The 19,158-nt window shown below is 36.9% G+C and overlaps 1 protein-coding gene across 1 annotated transcript in view; it reads left to right on the top strand.

Moving 5' to 3' along the window:
- LOC127832502 (uncharacterized) overlaps window positions 1-19,158 on the top strand; it is a 54,064-nt gene that overhangs the window by 20,393 nt on the left and 14,513 nt on the right. Inside the window, exons 4-10 of the mRNA XM_052358005.1 lie at window positions 5,094-5,237; window positions 9,195-9,349; window positions 10,004-10,097; window positions 11,191-11,334; window positions 11,638-11,804; window positions 13,057-13,156; window positions 14,336-14,481. Coding sequence (XP_052213965.1) covers window positions 5,094-5,237; window positions 9,195-9,349; window positions 10,004-10,097; window positions 11,191-11,334; window positions 11,638-11,804; window positions 13,057-13,156; window positions 14,336-14,481 — 950 coding nt within the window. The remainder of the gene's footprint in view (window positions 1-5,093; window positions 5,238-9,194; window positions 9,350-10,003; window positions 10,098-11,190; window positions 11,335-11,637; window positions 11,805-13,056; window positions 13,157-14,335; window positions 14,482-19,158) is intronic.

The following is a 19,158-nucleotide window of genomic DNA, read 5'->3' as shown; positions in this document are numbered from 1 at the left end:
CCCAAGAATCCCCCCACCCCCCCCACACCCCCGAAATTTTTTGTTTGTTTGTTTGCATTTTTTTCCCCCAATTTTGGAAGATAATTTAATAAATGTCCACACCCCCACACTATACACCCCTCTTCACTCCACCCTCCCTCCTTTGTGATTGAAATTGAGAGTCCCTTCACCTTTAAAAAGAAAATAGATGAGCGGTCTGCACCCGCAAGGCGGTGCTCTTGTTTAAATTATTTTTCAATGCCCAAATACGCAGATACGCATCTTATGTGGAGTCTTGAGGGGGGCGGGGCATTTTTCAAAAACTCTCTAAGTCACATTTATAGTCCAATCTTAATGAAACTTGGCCAGAAAATTTGTTCTAATGATATCTTTGATGTGTTTGAAAATGGTTTTGGTCTGTTGAAAAACATGGCCACCAGGGGGCTGCGCCTTTTTCCTGTATGGCTATTGTTAAACTTTGTCCAATCATCATGAAACTTGGTCAGAAGATTTGTTCCAATTATATCTTGGACCAATTTGAAAATGATTTTAGTTGCTTAAAACATGGCCGCCAGGGGGCGCGACATTTTTCTATATATGGCTTTATATAGCTATTGTTAAACCTTGTTAACACTCTAGAGTCCACATTTATTGTCAGATCTTCTTGAATCTTGGCCAGAAGATTTGTCCCAAAGATATATTGGAGGAGTTTGAAAATGGTTCTGGTTGGTTGAAAAACATAGCTGCCAGGGGGCAGGGCATTTTTTGGAGGACATATAGTAATTGGTCCTGTCCGTCTGTCCTACTGTCCGTCCGTCTGTCCGTCCGGCTGAAACTTTGTCCGGAGCATAACTCCAAATTTATTCAATAGATTTACTTTAAACTTAGAATATAAACAGATGGCAACTAGGAATGGTGCGGTGACCAAGAACCATAACTCTATCTACCTTAGTTTTTGAATTATCTCCCCGTTTATATAACTTTAAAGTAAATTTTTGTCCAGAGCATAACTCTAAATATACTAAAGGGATTTACTTAAAACTTAAAATATAAACAGATGGCAACTAGGAGAAGTACAGTGACCAAGAACCACAACTCTATTTACCTTAGTTTTTGAATTTTATCCCCTTTTATATAATTTTTAAGTAAATTTTTGTTTGGAGCATAACTCTAAATCTACTTAAGTGATTTACTTGAAACTTGAAATATTAACAGATGGCAACTAGGAGAAGTGCAGTGACCAAGAACCACAACTCTATCTACCTTAGTTTTTTAATTATCTCCCCTTTTATATAACTTTAAGGTAAATTTTGTCCGGAGCATAACTCTAAATCTATTAAAGGGATTTACTTGAAACTTTAAATATAAACATATGGCAACTAGGAGAAGTGCAGTGACCAAGAACCATAACTCTATCTACCTAATAGTTTTGAATTATCTCCCCTTTTATATAATTTTAAAGTAAATTTTTGTCCGGAGCATAACTTTAAATCTACTGAAGGGATTTACTTGAAACTTGAAACTTAAACAGATGGCAAGTAGGAGAAGTGCAGTGACTAAGAACCATAACTCTATCTACCTTAGTGTTTGAATTATATCCCTTTATTTAATTTCAAAGTAAATTTTTGTCCGGAGCATAATGAATTATCTCCCTTTATTTGTTTTTACAGATATTATTCTACTCTCTAAAACAAATGTTGTCATACAAGCAAACACATTTCGGCGGCGATTTGGCACTACTGTGACAAGCTCTTGTTTATATAGCTATATTAAAAACTTAACAACACTCTAAAAGTCACATTTATTTTCCAATCATCATGAAATTTGGGCACAGTTCGCATTTGTTTTGATGATATCTTGGATGACTTTGAAATAGTTCCGGTCTGTTGAAAACCATGGCCACCAGAGGCAAAGGAAGTTTTCCTTATATGTAGTGTTTTTCCAAGTAGGGCAAAGGGTCATGGCGAATTACTTTCAAAAAGGGCATTTTAATGCTCAGTTTATGCAAAAAAGGGCAAAAACATTCTGTGAATTCCTGGTTTTGAGAAAAACATTTAATCGCATCAGAGGCAGTTATGGGAAAAACATAAAAATATAAACATGCACATTTAATGGTAATTGATATATTTAACTTTCTTAAATTAATATGAATATATTTTTACTTTGCTCATGCTATGTCTTCCATTTAAGTTCCACCCTGTTTCAGTAAACTGTACAGCATGACAAACATAATAAAGCAATATATGCACAGCCATTTTTTTCTTTCTTAATTAAGTACCAGAAGACGGAACTTTCCCAATTAGGAAAAAAATACAAATTTCCCAATTACTGTCAAAAAGATTCCTAATTAAAGGTTTCTAAAAAAATATAAATTTTTGTTTTATAAATAAAATTTAGTTAGTTTCCTTATCTAGCTCTATGGCTTAAACCTAGGTAAATATAATATTGATAATTTGACTACATTTAGTGATCAATTTTAAAGTATTTGGTGGCAAAAAATCAATGACACCAATTTCCCAATATGAAGACTTCATGATGCGAATTTTCCCCGTTTCAAGGGTTTCCGTGCACAATTTTCCCAATTGGGCTGGTACTGGTACTTTTCCCAATAGGGAAAAAACAATTGCTGATGAATATGAACCTGATTATACACAGATCCTCTAATATATAAATGAAACCATGTTTTAACTGAACACTAATAATTTGAGAAAACACTCGTTTCAGTGAGGCCTAAATTAAAATTGAGTTTGTTTGCCCTTTACCGACCGACCCACTTTTTACCCCCCCGACCCAAAAATTTTTATTGCGATTTCTGAAAACGTATTTTTTTTATTTTCGTTTTTTTCGACGATCATTAAAGAGCCGACTGCAATAATTATTCGTGCGCGTGTTTATATCCCTGTCTATTATTATCGCCCCTGACCGATCTAGGTCGCTCCGATGGTTGGAATTTCATACGCCCCAGAATAGACAGTAATGCAAGCATCTATAACCAGCATCGCGATCGGCGGTGTTCCATGAAAATGGCCGAACAACATCATACTTAACTATTGGTTCGCGAAAGTAGTCGTGCATATACGAGTTTGCGTTAGTTGTACACAAGTTGTTAACGTGATCCAAGATGGCGGACAATTGAAAGAAATAACGATGCTCAGCGAGGACAAATGACTATCGAATTTACGACGGACATCATATAATTAGTATGGATTAATGAAAAGAGCGTGTCATTCTTCGATGGAGCATACGTTTTAGATACAAATAAAACTATTTTTTTGGGAAATGTATGAACTGAATGTCACAGAACAAGTGTTTGAAAATTGGAATGCAGTCTACTCGCAAAGAAAATTACATCTAACAGTTACAGGATTATCGTTCGAAAATGCAAAATAAAAGACAAACATGATTAGATTTATATGCAAGTGGATCTGTGTTTTAATCAGATTCATGTGCATATTCTGCTTTATTATGTTTGTCACACTAAACAGTTTACTGTAATGGCATGTTAATGAAATGGATATGTAAAGTTAAACTTATTTAATATATTAATGTCTCTTAATAGCTAAATACATTGACAACACTCAAGTATATATGTTTAAAGCGTTAACATATCCACAAACTGAAACTAACACCCTTAATTTATTTCCCCAAATCAAGTTTCATGCTTATGTAAGTTGCAATAATACAACTCCCAGCTATTGACCCTCTGAGCTGTACGTATGTACTCATACAAGCTCAGAGCATTCAAGAAGAACAATGCTACCAAGTGACTTGCAGAATGCAAATATCGCCCCTGTCTTCAAAAAAGGAGATGTTCACTTGGCAGAGAATTGTCGACCTGTATCTCTTACTTCAATATCATGCAAACTTCTCGAACACATAATCTGCAAACATATACTTAACCATCTAGAACAGAACAAAATACTTACCTCACTCAACCACGGCTTTAGATCTGGCTATTCCTGCGAAACGCAACTTATTACAACCATCCATGACCTCCTAATTAACTACGACAAGGGAAGCCAAATAGACATAGCCATACTTGATTTCTCGAAAGCGTTTGACACCGTCCCACACGAGAAGCTCCTGAATAAACTTTCCGGTTATGGCATCGATGGCCCACTGAATACATGGCTAAGAGATTTCCTCACCAATCGCAACATGCAAGTTGTCCTAGAAGGGGAGAAATCCACAACCGCCCATGTTGACTCAGGAGTACCCCAAGGAACCGTCCTTGGCCCCCTCTTGTTTTTGTGCCACATAAATGACCTCCCTGACACAGTTAAGTCACACGTACGACTGTTCGCAGACGATTGCCTCTTGTACAGGCCCATACGATCCATACAAGACCACATAGCCCTCCAAGACGACCTGAAAGCGTTGGAAATTTGGGCATCTTCATGGGGAATGCATTTCAATGCCAAAAAATGTTACATCCTGAGCATTAGCAACAGATCATCTCACTTCTATGAATTAAATAAACACATCCTCCAACAGGTCGAAGAAAATCCATGGTTTTTATGTCCAAAGTAACTGTCCACGATTTTATCGTGGACGAGTACACATTACGGACCGATTCGTGTCCATTTGCGTGCCTGGTATAAGCCACTGTAATTAGCGATAAATATTGACTGGGGGTTATTCACGCATGACTAATTCACAATCGCGCAAAACTTCGCAGCCTTGAGGCCAAACACTGATACTAGTCGGCTTAGACGTATGGTCAATGGGGCAATTTAGATGTTAGCAATAAAGGCGCATGGCAGCTTTTGCCTTTGAAAAGGGCAGAGTGGTGCTTCTATAAGGTGGCGCAGCGCCAGGCAAAAAAGGGCCTGCGAAAAACACTAATATGGCTATAGTAAAACCTTGTTAGGACTGAAAAAGTTACATTTATAGTTCACTCTTTATAAAACTTGGTCAGAACATTTGTTCTCATGATATCTTGGGCTGCACAAAACAGGTCAGTTCCTTTGTATCTCAGGTGAGCGACTTTGGGCCTTTCAGACCCTCTTGTTTATACCAAACAGATCATTACCTCTTGATAATTAACAATTAATATTTTATTGAAAAATTGTTAAGTGATATACTTGTACATTTTTATTTATTTTAATTGCCAGGATGCGTCCGACCTCCGGTCCATGACCAGTGCTCTTACAATGAACTTTGACCCCGAGACAGAGAAGATCCCATCCGTCAAGTCCGCCCTATACTACGAGGTCAAACACCTGGACAGGAGAGAGAAAATCGTTAGAGATCTACATGTGAGTACATATATTTTCAGATTCTGATGCCCACATATTTTCAGACACTGATCTACATGTATTTTCAGACACTGATGGCCTTGTATTTTAAGATTTTGATTTCCATTTATTTTCAGATGTCTATACATTTTCATACACTGATATCCTTGTATTTACAGACACTGATGCCCATGTTACTTCAGACTTTGATGCACATATTTGTCAAAGACAGTATACATGTATTTTCAGACACTGATTTACCTATATATTTTTAGACACTGATTACTGTATATTTTCACACGCTGATGAGTATACATTCCAGACCCTGATACACCTATATATTTTCAGATGATGATGTACCTATATATTTTCAGACACTGATGCACCTTTATATTTTCAGACACTGATTTACCTATATATTTTCACACTGATATTTTCAGACACTGACATATCTATATATTTTCAGATGCTGATATATCTATATAATTTCAGACATCGATGTACCTACATATTTTCAGACACTTATGTACCTATATATTTTCAGACACTGATGTTTCTATATATTTTCAGACACTGATGTACCTATAGACAAGTAAATTGTTATTGTTTACATTCAGGATTTTACGCGCATGCGCACTGACTGGTTTGCAAAACAGTCTGGCTAACATAAAAATACACATTAATCCGTTTCAGACAAATATCTTCTTTTTTTAATATGTTAAATTATTTATTAAAGCAACTGTTACATAGTTTGACTTTAAAATTTGGCTTAAATGACTGCTCAATATGCCAAGAAATGACATGGAGGTATCATTAAGTCTGCCACATGTGGTCTATGCAGGGACCCAAGTATAGGTCGCTATGCTTATGACACCCGCATGATTTTTTTGTAATTGTCTGGGCAGTCTCCGATCATAACAAGATAATATGCTTGTGATGAACAAAGGTGCAATTAAACACCAGGTTAAAAATGCTGAAACAAATAGTGTCAAAATTGGTGTGAACAATTAAACAAGTAGATTTAACAAGAGAATTTATTTCTTGTGTAACAAGGTGTGTACAGATATATATTAAGGTTCATATCATGCAGTTACTATATGTTGCAAACAAAAAGCGATCTATTTGTTGTTTGTTTTCATCCTTATTTTTGTTCTTTGAATCCCGGATAATCACTCCTATGGACATCGCTCCTACGCTAAATTTGACAGGGCGGACAGTCGCTCCTTCAATGTTTTGACAGGGCAGACAGTCGCTCCTACGAGGTTTTGACTGAGCGGACAGTCGCTCCTACATTATTTTGCCAACCCGGACAATCGCTCCTACATTCTTTTGTCAACCCGGACAGTCGCTCCTACATTATTTTGACTCCACGGCAAAACGTAGTAAAGGCCGATCAAAGGCTAACACCTATAATTAACCGATAATTAAAATTACCGACTTGTTAAGTAAGCCAATTCAACATGGAACATTCGTTCCTACATTAAATTTATTGAAATAAGTGCCATTTTGCGAAAGGAATAAACATGAAAACCGAATAGATGAAATGTTGTTCTTTATTTCAATTGTATTTATGATATGACATTTATATGGCATTTATAATCACATTATCATTTGATCATCCGGGTTGGCAAAATAATGTAGGAGCGACTGTCCGCCCTGTCAAAACATCGTAGGAGCGACTGTCCGCCCTGTCAAATTTAGCGTAGGAGCGATTGTCCGTAGGAGCGATTGTCCGGATACCGTGTTCTTTCATTAAATTTAATTTATTCTGAAAGAATTTCCATTTCTGAGAATTTTGTATCTAAAATGGACGTGAAGATATGCATTAGTAGAGAGATTTTTGTGGTAACCACATACCAAGCTCGTAGATAGTGTTCCTTTCCAGAGCTCGTTTTTAGTAAAAACAAATAATAACAACAATATAATCGTTCCAAAAATGAATTTCCAAGCATGCTTATGTTTTATTCAGACCTAACTAGTAAAATTATATTTGATACAGTTCATGATCATCAATAAAAATGATGATTATGTCAACCTTCTCTATATGCGCTTATATGAATTCCACCTCTTTTTGCCAACCAGTGGGCGGAGTCTAAACTTTGCAGGTGCGTGTGACGTCACGCGTTAACTTGTCTATATATTTTCAGACACTGATGTATCAATTTATTTTCATAATGAGTTTTTTCCTTCTTTATAAAGTTCGAAAAATGGCACTTTTCCAATTGGGAAAAAACTACACATTTCCCAATTGCTGTAAAAAATAATCCCAATTGAAGGTTTCCAAAAAAAAATAAAAAATAATGAAATAAATTATATTTTGTTTCACTCTGCAGCTCTATGGCTTGAACCTGAGTAAATATAATATTGACAGCTTGACAACACTTAGTTATCAATTTAAGTATTTGGGAGCAAACAATCAAATACAACAATTTCCCAATATAAAGACTCCACAATGGGACTTTTCCCAATTTCAGGGGTTTTCATGCATATTTTTCCCAATTGGGCTGGTACCAGTACTTTTCCAATTTGGGCAAAATAAATCGCTGTTTCAGACAGTGATGTACCTACATATTTTCAGACACTGATGTACCTATATATTTTCAGACACTGATGTACCTATATATTTTCAGACACTGATGTACCTATATATTTTCAGACACTGATGTACCTATATATTTTCAGACACTGATGTACCTATATATTTTCAGACACTGATGTACCTATATATTTTCAGACGATGATGTACCTATATGTTTACAGATACTGATATACATATATAATTGCAGACACTAAAATACCTATATATGTTCAGACACTGATGTACCTATATAATTTCAGACACTTAAATACCTATATATGTTCAGACACTGATGTACCTCTATGCTTTCAGACACTGATGTACATATATTTTCAGACACCCATGTACCTATATACTTTAAGACACTGATGTACCTATATATTTTCAGGCACTGATGAACCTATATATTTTCAGACACTGATGTACCTATATATTTTCAGACACTGACGTACCTATATGTTTACAGACACTGATGTACCTACATATTTTCAGACACTGATGTACCTATATATTTTCAGACACTGATGTACCTATATGTTTACAGACACTGATGTACCTATATATTTTCAGACACTGATGTACCTATATATTTTCAGACACTGATGTACCTATATGCTTACAGACACTGATGTACCTATATATTTTCAGACACATGTACCTATATATTTTCAGACACTGATGTACCTATATGTTTACAGACACTGATGTACCTATATATTTTCAGACACTGATGTACCTATATGTTTACAGACACTGATGTAACTATATATTTTCAGACACTGATGTACCTATATATTTTCAGACACTGATGTACCTATATGTTTACAGACACTGATGTACCTATATATTTTCAGACACTGATGTACCTATATATTTTCAGACACTGATGTACCTATATGTTTACAGACACTGATGTACCTATATATTTTCAGACACTGATGTACCTATATGTTTTCAGACACTGATGTGCCGATATATTTTCAGACACTGATGTACCTATATATTTTCAGACACTGATGTACCTATATATTTTCAGACACTGATGTACCTATATATTTTCAGACACTGATGTACCTATATGTTTACAGACACTGATGTAACTATATATTTTCAGACACTGATGTACCTATATATTTTCAGACACTGATGTACCTATATATTTTCAGACATTGATGTACCTACATATTTTCAGACACTGATGTACCTATATATTTTCAGACACTTATGTACCTATATATTTTCAGACACTGATGTACCTATATATTTTCAGACACTGATGTACCTATATATTTTCAGACAGTGATGTACCTATATATTTTCAGACAGTGATGTACCTATATATTTTCAGACACTGTTGTACCTATATATTTTCAGACACTGATGTACCTATATATTTTCAGACACTGATGTACATGCACAGCCTGTACCTGTTCCTGTATGTGCTGTCCAGCTACTGGTACTCGGTGTTTTGGTTGCTAGGTTACCTGCTGCCCATGTGGTACCTCATACCTGGATATACCAGGATAGGAGGATACATCGGCAACACATTCCATAGGTAGGCCACATGATGGTCCATTAACCATTTGCATGCCGGGAAATTTGTTGTCTGCTAAAATGTTGTCTGCTGAATTTCTCAAATTAGCATTTTCTTTGATTTTTTTCAAAGAATACTATCAGAATAGCAAACAGTTTGGATCCTGATGAGTCGCCACGTTTTGTGGCGTCTCATCTGGATCCAAACTTTTTGCAAAGGCCTCCAAAATTTGATTCCAGCACTGAAAGAGTTGATATGTTTACCACTGTGATGAACATATTTATTTGGCATTTTAGGACAATTTCTCTCAGTGTCAAAATATTTGTAGTCAAGAGAAATAAATCTTTAAATATGTTCACAAAGCATTTATTTTTGAAGAAAAACATTTGTGTTAGTATTCTTATCACAAGTTATAGTCACACTCTATCTGGAGTGTTCAGTTATGGCATTCTGTGTTTTAAATGTAATCAATATTCAATTGGCATTGTTAGCTCAATTATTAGAGGGCTGGACTGCATTTCGTATTATCAAGGATTCGCTTAGCGACACAGGCACTGACGTCTGTGGGGATTGATAATTAAATCCTGTCAACAGCTATTACCTCTATGTAGTTGCTCATCACTTAAAGTGCTAATTTTTGGTAACCATAGCAACCGCAGACTGGTTCCCTTTCAGGCGTCTCTGGTTCTGTGTAATAGTTGGGGTCTTGGGCCTGACTGTGATGGCGATTGCCATCTTCCTCTCTGTGAGCGCGTGGCAGGATATCGTTGTAAGTGAACATTTGCCCATGTGTTCATATCGTTGTAAGTGAACATTTGCCCATGTGGCAGGATATCGTTGTAAGTGAACATTTGCCCATGTGTTCATATCGTTGTAAGTGAACATTTGCCCATGTGGCAGGATATCGTTGTAAGTGAACATTTTCCCGTGTGTTCATTGTAGCCGCAGTCTGGGATAATGAGGCTTACTGCTTGTGTAAAGTGTAATCCCAGATTAGCCTGTGCAGTCCACACAGGTTTATTCAGGGATAACACTTTCTGCTTTTTGGTATATTTTGTTTGAAAGAAGTCTCGTCTTAGCAAAAATCCAGTACGGTGGAAAGTGTTGTCTCTGATTGCTTGAGTGCACTGAACATGCTTATCTGGTGCAATTACATTAATTGCATTAAGCCCCATTTTCCCAGATTGTGACCCATTTATAATAGTTATAATGTGTTTTTTTATCATTGAGAAGGTTAACAATAGAACAATTATATATCAGAATTGTTTGGATGAACAAAAACTGTAAAAAAATAAACATTTGGGTAACTTTAATTAATCGCGTGATACAATTATTTGAAATGGAGGATGCGAAATCATAAGGTTTTGAGTACATTCAAAATAGTTGTTATATATTTTTTGTTTCTTTTAGCAAGACTTTAATTTAATAATGAAGAAGAAAGTTTAAAAAAGAGTATTATGATTGATAAGTATGATGAACAGCCAAAAAAATGTTTAAACAGAAGGACATTTATTCTCTGACAATAACCCTACTTATATGACATTGGATCCATTACAGAATAATTTAACAAATTTTAAAAACAAAATAACCCTTTCCCACTTAGAAGCAAAGTAAAAATGGCTGTGTGCAAACAGCATAAAACCAGAACAGCCTGCGAGTAACTCGCAGTCTGTTCAGGTTTTATGCTGTTTGCTGCTCATCAGTATCTAAAGTTTGGAAATGAAAACTTAACAACTTGAATCTAGTAAAATAGGTCTTAAATTTAATATAACTTTCTAAGGGACTACAAATGCGTGAAAATACGTATCTAAGTGGCAAAGGATTAATATCCTATTCTCTGTCATTCCCCTCCCCCCTCACAGGCTGATGGCTGCCCCAGCTGGACATTTGAGAACGGCTGCTCACGTCAGAACATCTACACTGGCGTGATTTTCAGTGTGCACGCACTCCTCCTCCTGGTTACCAGCGTTGTCATGGCGATGCTACTCTTCAACCTCCGCATTGAGGTAACCATGACAACATCAATTTATATAATGGTCCCTGTCCACTGAGATCGATTTAATTGTAAAATTGCTTTATTTATTATAAAATAAAAATCTTAAATACAGCATACTAGTTTACCATGCAATTCCAACGTATCCAATCATATCAATAAACAAAATAATTCAAATCTCAGTTCAAACATTTAATAATAAATTAATATAAATTAACTTAAATAATTAATAATTTAATGGTTTTTAGCAACCAGTCCAAATCCACAAATTATAAAAATATAATAAACACCAAGTGAGTTTGTGTGTTGTCTTCAGATTGGAGACGTGATCGAGAAGTACCTCGTGCAAGAACGTGACATTGAAGAGGTGATGAAGCTGGCACGTAGCTCCAAGCTGAAGGACCGCAGGACAGCGGCGTATGAACTCGCTACAATGGCCGCCTCCGGGGATGACAATAAATTCAGGATTGTGGCCGAGGCAGGGTAGGTCTGACTCAGAGAGAGATTGGTGCATGAGAGTCTGCTGGTGAAAATAAGAGCTGCGATCTTGGAAAACTGGGCTTAATGCATGTGCATAACGTGTCGTCCCAGATTAGCCTGTGCAATCTGCACAGGCTACTCAGGGACGACACTTTTCGCTTTTATGGTATTTTAAGTTTCAAGGAAGTCCATCCTTACCAAAAATCAAGTTTAGGCTGAAAGTGTCGTCCCTGATTAGCCTGTGTGAACCTGGGATGACACTTTACGCACATGCATTAAGCCCAGTTTTCTCAGAACAAGGCTCGTAATATAGAAAGACTCTAGCAATTATTGTGAAGGCAAATTGTTTTAGCTGAGGGCCTGTGCAGAGAGATAGATTGATACTCTTGTACTTTTGGCCTTTTTATGCCCCCGAAGGAGGGCATATAGTGATCGCACTGTCCGTCCGTCTGTCTGTCTGTCCGTCCGTCTGTCTGTCACACTTGGCGTTTAGGTTTCAAAAAACGCTCATAACTTCTATGTCCCTTGAGATGTAACCTTCATATTTGGTATGCATGTGTATATGGACAAGGCCTTTCCATACACACACAAATTTGGACCCCTGTGACCTTGACCTTGAACTTAGGGTCCGCGTTTAGGTTTTGAAATCTGCGTTTAGGTAGGTTTCAAAAAATGCTCATGACTTCTATCAAAGCTTTTATAGAGGGCATATGTCATCCTAAAACTTGAATATACTGCCAGTTGCTCACATTATTCCTGGTTTTATGCTGTTGGCACATAGCCATTTTTACTTTGCTACTGAGTGGGAAAGGGTTTAAGTCTACCAAACTGGAAATATGGTATAACCAGGACTGTTTATGTGCAATAAAACATTATTGTGCAGTAAATTATATATTTTTAAACTCAACCATGGGCATGGCTTTCATATAAAATATTATAAGTTTGTGGAGTGACCTGATTGTACATTTCTAAATTAATATTATTAATATAAAGGAGTGAAACTCCAGCTGCTCCAGCAGTATTGCATTCCTATTATATACACGTTCGTGGTCCTTTAGTTATGGCAAGTGACCTATTGCCAAAACAGTACAGCACATTACAAAACAACATAAACACATATAAGGATAAAGCTGGGGTCACTGCCTTGGAACAGTCAATGCTAAGCACTGGGGGTTCTAAACCAGTGCTTATTACACATTGGTCATGTGAAGAATAGATAATCAAGTTTTATACTTGTTCTCTGTCCCCTTTGCAGACTGGACGTTCTGATAGCCATGTCACTGTGCAATGATGAGGCAACGCAGGAGTACGCAGTCGAGGCACTGTCTGAACTCATCACCATACAGTCAATACAGGTAGGCCTAGGGCCAGTGTTATAAAACATTGTACAACATTATTTATATTTGCCTTTTTCTTGCAAGACTGAGCTTAGTGAATGCATGTTAAGTGTCGAAACAGATTAGCCTGTACAGTTGGCACAGGCTTATCTGGGATGACTCTTATGTCTTCACTGGATTTTATTTACAAGAGACTTCAATAAAAGTGGAAAGTGTGGCCCCTGATAAGGGGCTCATGAATTAAAGTGACATTTCACAGATTTTGGCAGATACTGAAGTTTGTCATTAAATGCTTTATATTGAGAAATGTAAACATTGGATCAAAAAAGCACCAGTGAAAGACAATAATAAAATTAAAGAAAAAAAAGTTACCCTCAACCGGGCTCAAACCACTGACCCTTGGAGTAAAACGCTTACACCACTTGGCCATCTGTGCTCATCCTATGATTGTTGTATCTTAAACTTTTTAAGCAATCTTTGTAGTGTCACAAAATATAACATCGACATCAGCTCTCTCAAAATTAATCAATAGTTTGCATTACCTTGCTTTAGATTTTTCAGGTTTTTAAGTGGTCAAAAGATGCATATAAATTATATTTAAGAGCATGGTAAATGTTCAGTATTACTGTTTCCTCACAAATGTCATAAATACAATAAAAATTTGCGAATCTGAAACATTTTTTTTTTTAATTTGTCAATTTACCAAAATATGAAAAGGTCCCTTTAAGATCAGTTTTGCAAGAACGAGTCTCATATGATGTAATTTCCTTTTTGTTAATCAGTTTTCAGACACTTAATTAACATATTTGCAATTATGATGTATTTTTGGACAGATTCTCAATTCCAATTAACCTAATAATTATGAAATGTTTCACAAATGGTGACAATGATTTCATATCCTTCATATCAGAAAAGCTTGCAACTTACTTGCAGTCTGTTCAGGTGTTATGCTGTTTGCTGCTCATCAGTATCTAAGGGTTGGAAATGAAGCCTTTGAAACTTGCATCTACATGTAGTAAGAAAGGTCTTAAATTAAATTAACTTTCTGAAGGACTGAAATGTATAAAAATACGTATTTAAGTGATAAAGGGTCAATAAAAGCTCTTCCCTGTCATGCTAGGACAACTATGTTGGGGTGGGAGGGGTAGCATATTTGAGCAGTAAAGGGTTAACAAAAGGTGTTGTCTGTGTTTCTAGGACAACTATGTGGAGGTGGGTGGGGTAAGGAACCTTACTGCTTTGCTGCATTCCCCGAGTGCCAGGGTCATGCAGGAGGCTACACGGGCGCTGTACACTATCTGCCAGAGCGACGAGAACAGACACGCCATGGTGGAGGATCATGGGTAATATAGCAGAATACTGCAATTATGTTTGTTGAAATATTGTTAAACATTTTGGTTTGAATTTGCGTAAAACAAGTCATGGCTCAAGCTGCTAAAACAATTCAAAATACCAAAAAAGTCCCTGCAATCATGTAATTTTTTCAACAAGGCCTAAAAAGGTTTACAAATTGTTTTTAATAGGTTGCAAACAAGTAACGCCTAAAAGCTTTTGCATCTATGAGATGGACATCAAATTACCAACATACCGTAATTATTACTCTATGTTTTTGGACACTCTAAGTTTTCTGACACCCTGTTTTTGGCAAAAAAAATAAATTTTTATGACTTAATTTTTGGACACACGAGTTTTTGTCCATAATTAATGTCTCTGCATTTGCAGCTCCTTAGAAATTTAAATTTAAGTAAAGACCTTTCTTACTGGATTCAAGTTTTAAAAGCTTCATTCCCAACCCTGAGATGCTGATGAGCAGCAAACAGCATTAAACCTGAACAGACTGTGAGTTACATATAGCCATTTTTACTTTGCTTCTAAGTGGGAAAGGGTTAAGCTTGGTTGATAAAACTTGGTATGTGGATAAAGGACCATATGCGAAATATGCATGTTATTTCATTTTTATGCTCCCCCAAAATTTATAGGCGCCACTTCGTCTGTCCGTCCGTGTGTCCGTCCGTGCACAATTTTTGTCCGGGCTATTTCTCAGAAAATAATGACCCAAATTCAATGAAACTTGATGGGAAGCTTCACTACCAAGAGATGTGCATATTATCAGCGGGTTCTGGTCGGATGATTTTTCACAGAGTTATGGCCCTTTGAAATTTTCCATTAACTGTACATATAGTGCAATTCTTGTCCGGGCTATTTCTCAGCAACTAATGACTGGAATTCAATGAATCTTTATGGGAAGCTTCACTACCAAGAGGAGATGTGCATATTATCAGCCGGTTTTCGTCGGATGATTTTTCACAGAGTAATGGCCCTTTGAAATTTTCCATTGTACATATAGTGCAATTCTTGTCCGGGCTATTTCTCAGCAACTAATGACTGGAATTCAATGAAACTTTATGGGAAGCTTCACTACCAAGAGGAGATGTGCATATTATCAGCCGGTTCTGGTCGGATGATTTTTCACAGAGTTATGGCCCTTTGAAATTGTGGGTTGTACATATAGTGCAATTCTTGTCCGACCTATTTCTCAGCAACTTATTATGAGAATTCAATGAAACTTTATGGGAAGCTTCACTACCAAGAGGAGATGTGCATATTATCAGCCGGTTATGGTCGGATGATTTTTCACAGAGTTATGGCCCTTTGAAATTTTCTATAAACTGTACATATAGTGCAATTCTTGTCCTGGCTATTTCTCCCTAACTACTGACTGGAATTCAATGAAACTTTATGGGTAGCTTAACTACCTTGAGGAGATGCGCGTGTTATTTGTGGGTTCTGGTTAGATGATTTATTTAGAGAGTTATGGCCCTTTTAAATTTTGAAGTTGCTAAACCATCCATCTTATTATTTTGTCCAAAGTTATGCCCCTCAAGACGTTTCCTTTTATCTGAATATATAGTGCAATATTGTGACAAAAAAAAAATTTGGGGAGCATCACCCGTCTCCGAGGGTTTCTTGTTTTGTAAGACACACATTGTGGTCGCTTTGATTGCAGAAATAGGCAAAAAACTAAAATCTGGATCCTGCAACAACTTAAAAAGTACTTTAACTTATAGGTTTCATTCAGCTATGTGGATAGAGCCCCATAGTGGGTGTATTCACATTATCCCAAGTTGTGTGACAAAAAATGTGTGTGCTTACCTTACAGAAAAAAATCTGATTCTTGCAATGCCTCATGAGTATTAATTGTCCCCTACCGGGTTCACCGGAGGGGACTTATTGTTTGCGCTCTGTGTGTCCGTGAGTCTGTCACACTTTTCTGGATCCTGCGATAACTTTTAAAGTTCTTAATATTTTTTCATGAAACTTGAAACATGGATAGATAGCAATATTGACACTATACACGTCATTTCATTTTGTTCTTATGTCGAAAATTCTGGTTGCTATGGCAACAAATAATAAAATAATAATCTGACAATGGTGGAGCCTGTAGGGGACATATTTTGCTTGGCAAAAGTCTTGTTTTTGATAGAACTTGGTTTGTGTATAGTTGGATTTGTGGGAAGCATGCAAGTTCTTTCAGCCAGACCTCACTTGTGCTGGCTACAGAAATAATTGAATACTAAGAAATGGATCCTGCCGTGACTAAAGTACTTAAAGTTTGTTTATGAAACTGAGAGAGTGGAAAGATGGCAAATATGTTGAATATTTTAACATTATTTTAGGTTTTTGTCATACAAAAAGTTGTGGTTGCTATGGTTACCAAAAGAAGTGAAAACACACATCTGAATTCTGCAATAACTCAAATAGTAATTAAGGTCGATTAAATTTAATGTTAGGATAGTTAACCATAAGGGGAGTAAGCATGTTATTAATTTTTTTGGTCAGACAAAAAATGTGATTTTTATGGTAACAACAAAATTAACCTGTGGACTGATGTTTTGGTTGTGACAAAGCTTTTGTAACTTAAGCACTTTAACATATAATCCCTGCTCTGTGAAAGGAGTTATATCCATGTGCCTAAAGTGTCATCCAAGATGATAGGGACGACACTTTCGGCCTTAACTGAATTTTTACTAAGATTATACTTAATTTAAACTAAAAATATCATAAAAGCGTAAAGTGTCATCCCTGATTAGCTTGTGCAGACTGCACAGGCTAAACAGGGATGACACTTTACTTAAATGCATTAAGCTTAGTTTTCCCAGAACAATGTTCATATGTTATTACAGACTGTCTGACCTGGCCCATATGTTCATATGTTATTGCAGACTGTCTGACCTGGCCCATATGTTCATATGTTATTGCAGACTGTCTGACCTGGCCCATATGTTCATATGTTATTGCAGACTGTCTGACCAGGTCCATATGTTCATATGTTATTGCAGACTGTCTGACGTGGCCCATTATGTTCATATGTTATTGCAGACTGTCTGACCTGGTCCATATGTTCATATGTTATTACAGACTGTCTGACCTGGCCCATATGTTCATATTTCATTGCAGATTGTCTGACCAGGTCCATATGTTCATATGTTATTGCAGACTGTCTGACGTGGCCCATTATGTTCATATGTTATTGCAGACTGTCTGACCTGGTCCATATGTTCATATGTTATTGCAGACTGTCTGACCTGGCCCATATGTTCATATGTTATTGCAGACTGTCTGACCAGGTCCATATGTTCATATGTTATTGCAGACTGTCTGACGTGGCCCATTATGTTCATATGTTATTGCAGACTGTCGACCTGGTCCATATGTTCATATGTTATTGCAGACTGTCTGACCTGGCCCATTATGTTCATATGTTATTGCAGACTGTCTGACCAGGTCCATATGTTCATATGTTATTGCAGACTGTCTGACCTGGCCCATATGTTCATATGTTATTGCAGACTGTCTGACCTGGCCCATATGTTCATTTGTTATTGCAGACTGTCTGACCTGGCCCATTATGTTCATATGTTATTGCAGACTGTCTGACCTGGCCCATTATGTTCATATGTTATTGCAGACTGTCTGACCTAGCCCATATGTTCATATTTCATTGCAGACTGTCTGACCTGGCCCATAAATATTATGTTCATATGTTATAGCAGACTGTCTGACATGGCCCATATGTTCATATATTATTGCAGACTGTCTGACCTGGCCCATATGTTCATATGCTATTGCAGACTGTCTGACCTGGCCCATATGTTCATATGTTATTGCAGACTGTCTTACCTGGCCCATTATGTTCATATGTTATTGCAGACTGTCTGACCTGGCCCATATGTTCATATGTTATTGCAGACTGTCTGACCTGGCCCATATGTACATATGTTATTGCAGACTGTCTGACCTGGCCCATTATGTTCATATGTTATTGCAGACTGTCTGACCTGGCCCATATGTTCATATGTTATTGCAGACTGTCTGACCAGGTCCATATGTTCATATGTTATTACAGACTGTCTGACCTGGCCCATATGTTTCATATGTTATTGCAGACTGTCTGACGTGGCCCATATGTTCATTTGTTATTGCAGACTGTCTGACGTGGCCCATATGTTCATTTGTTATTGCAGACTGTCTGACCTGGCCCATATGTTCATTTGTTATAGCAGACCTTCTGACCTGGCCCATATGTTCATATGTTATAGCAGACTGTCTGACCTGGCCCATATGTTCATTTGTTATTGCAGACTGTCTGACGTGGCCCATATGTTCATTTGTTATAGCAGACTGTCTGACCTGGCCCATATCTTCATATACTATTGCAGACTGTCTGACGTGGCCCATATGTTCATTTGTTATTGCAGACTGTCTGACCTGGTCCATATGTTCATATGTTATAGCAGACTGTCTGACCTGACCCATATGTTCATATGTTATTGCAGACTGTCTGACCTGGCCCATATGTTCATTTGTTATTGCAGACTGTCTGACCTGGCCCATATGTTCATATGTTATTGCAGACTGTCTGACCTGGCCCATTATGTTCATATGTTATTGCAGACTGTCTGACCTGGCCCATATGTTCATATGTTATTGCAGACTGTCTGACCTGGTCCATATGTTCA

Source organism: Dreissena polymorpha, chromosome 5 (genome assembly GCF_020536995.1).
Source record: "Dreissena polymorpha isolate Duluth1 chromosome 5, UMN_Dpol_1.0, whole genome shotgun sequence".
NCBI classification, from domain to species: Eukaryota; Metazoa; Mollusca; class Bivalvia; order Myida; family Dreissenidae; genus Dreissena; species Dreissena polymorpha.
Note: the sequence above shows the minus strand (reverse complement) of the source record. Positions and strands in the feature narration are given on the sequence as shown.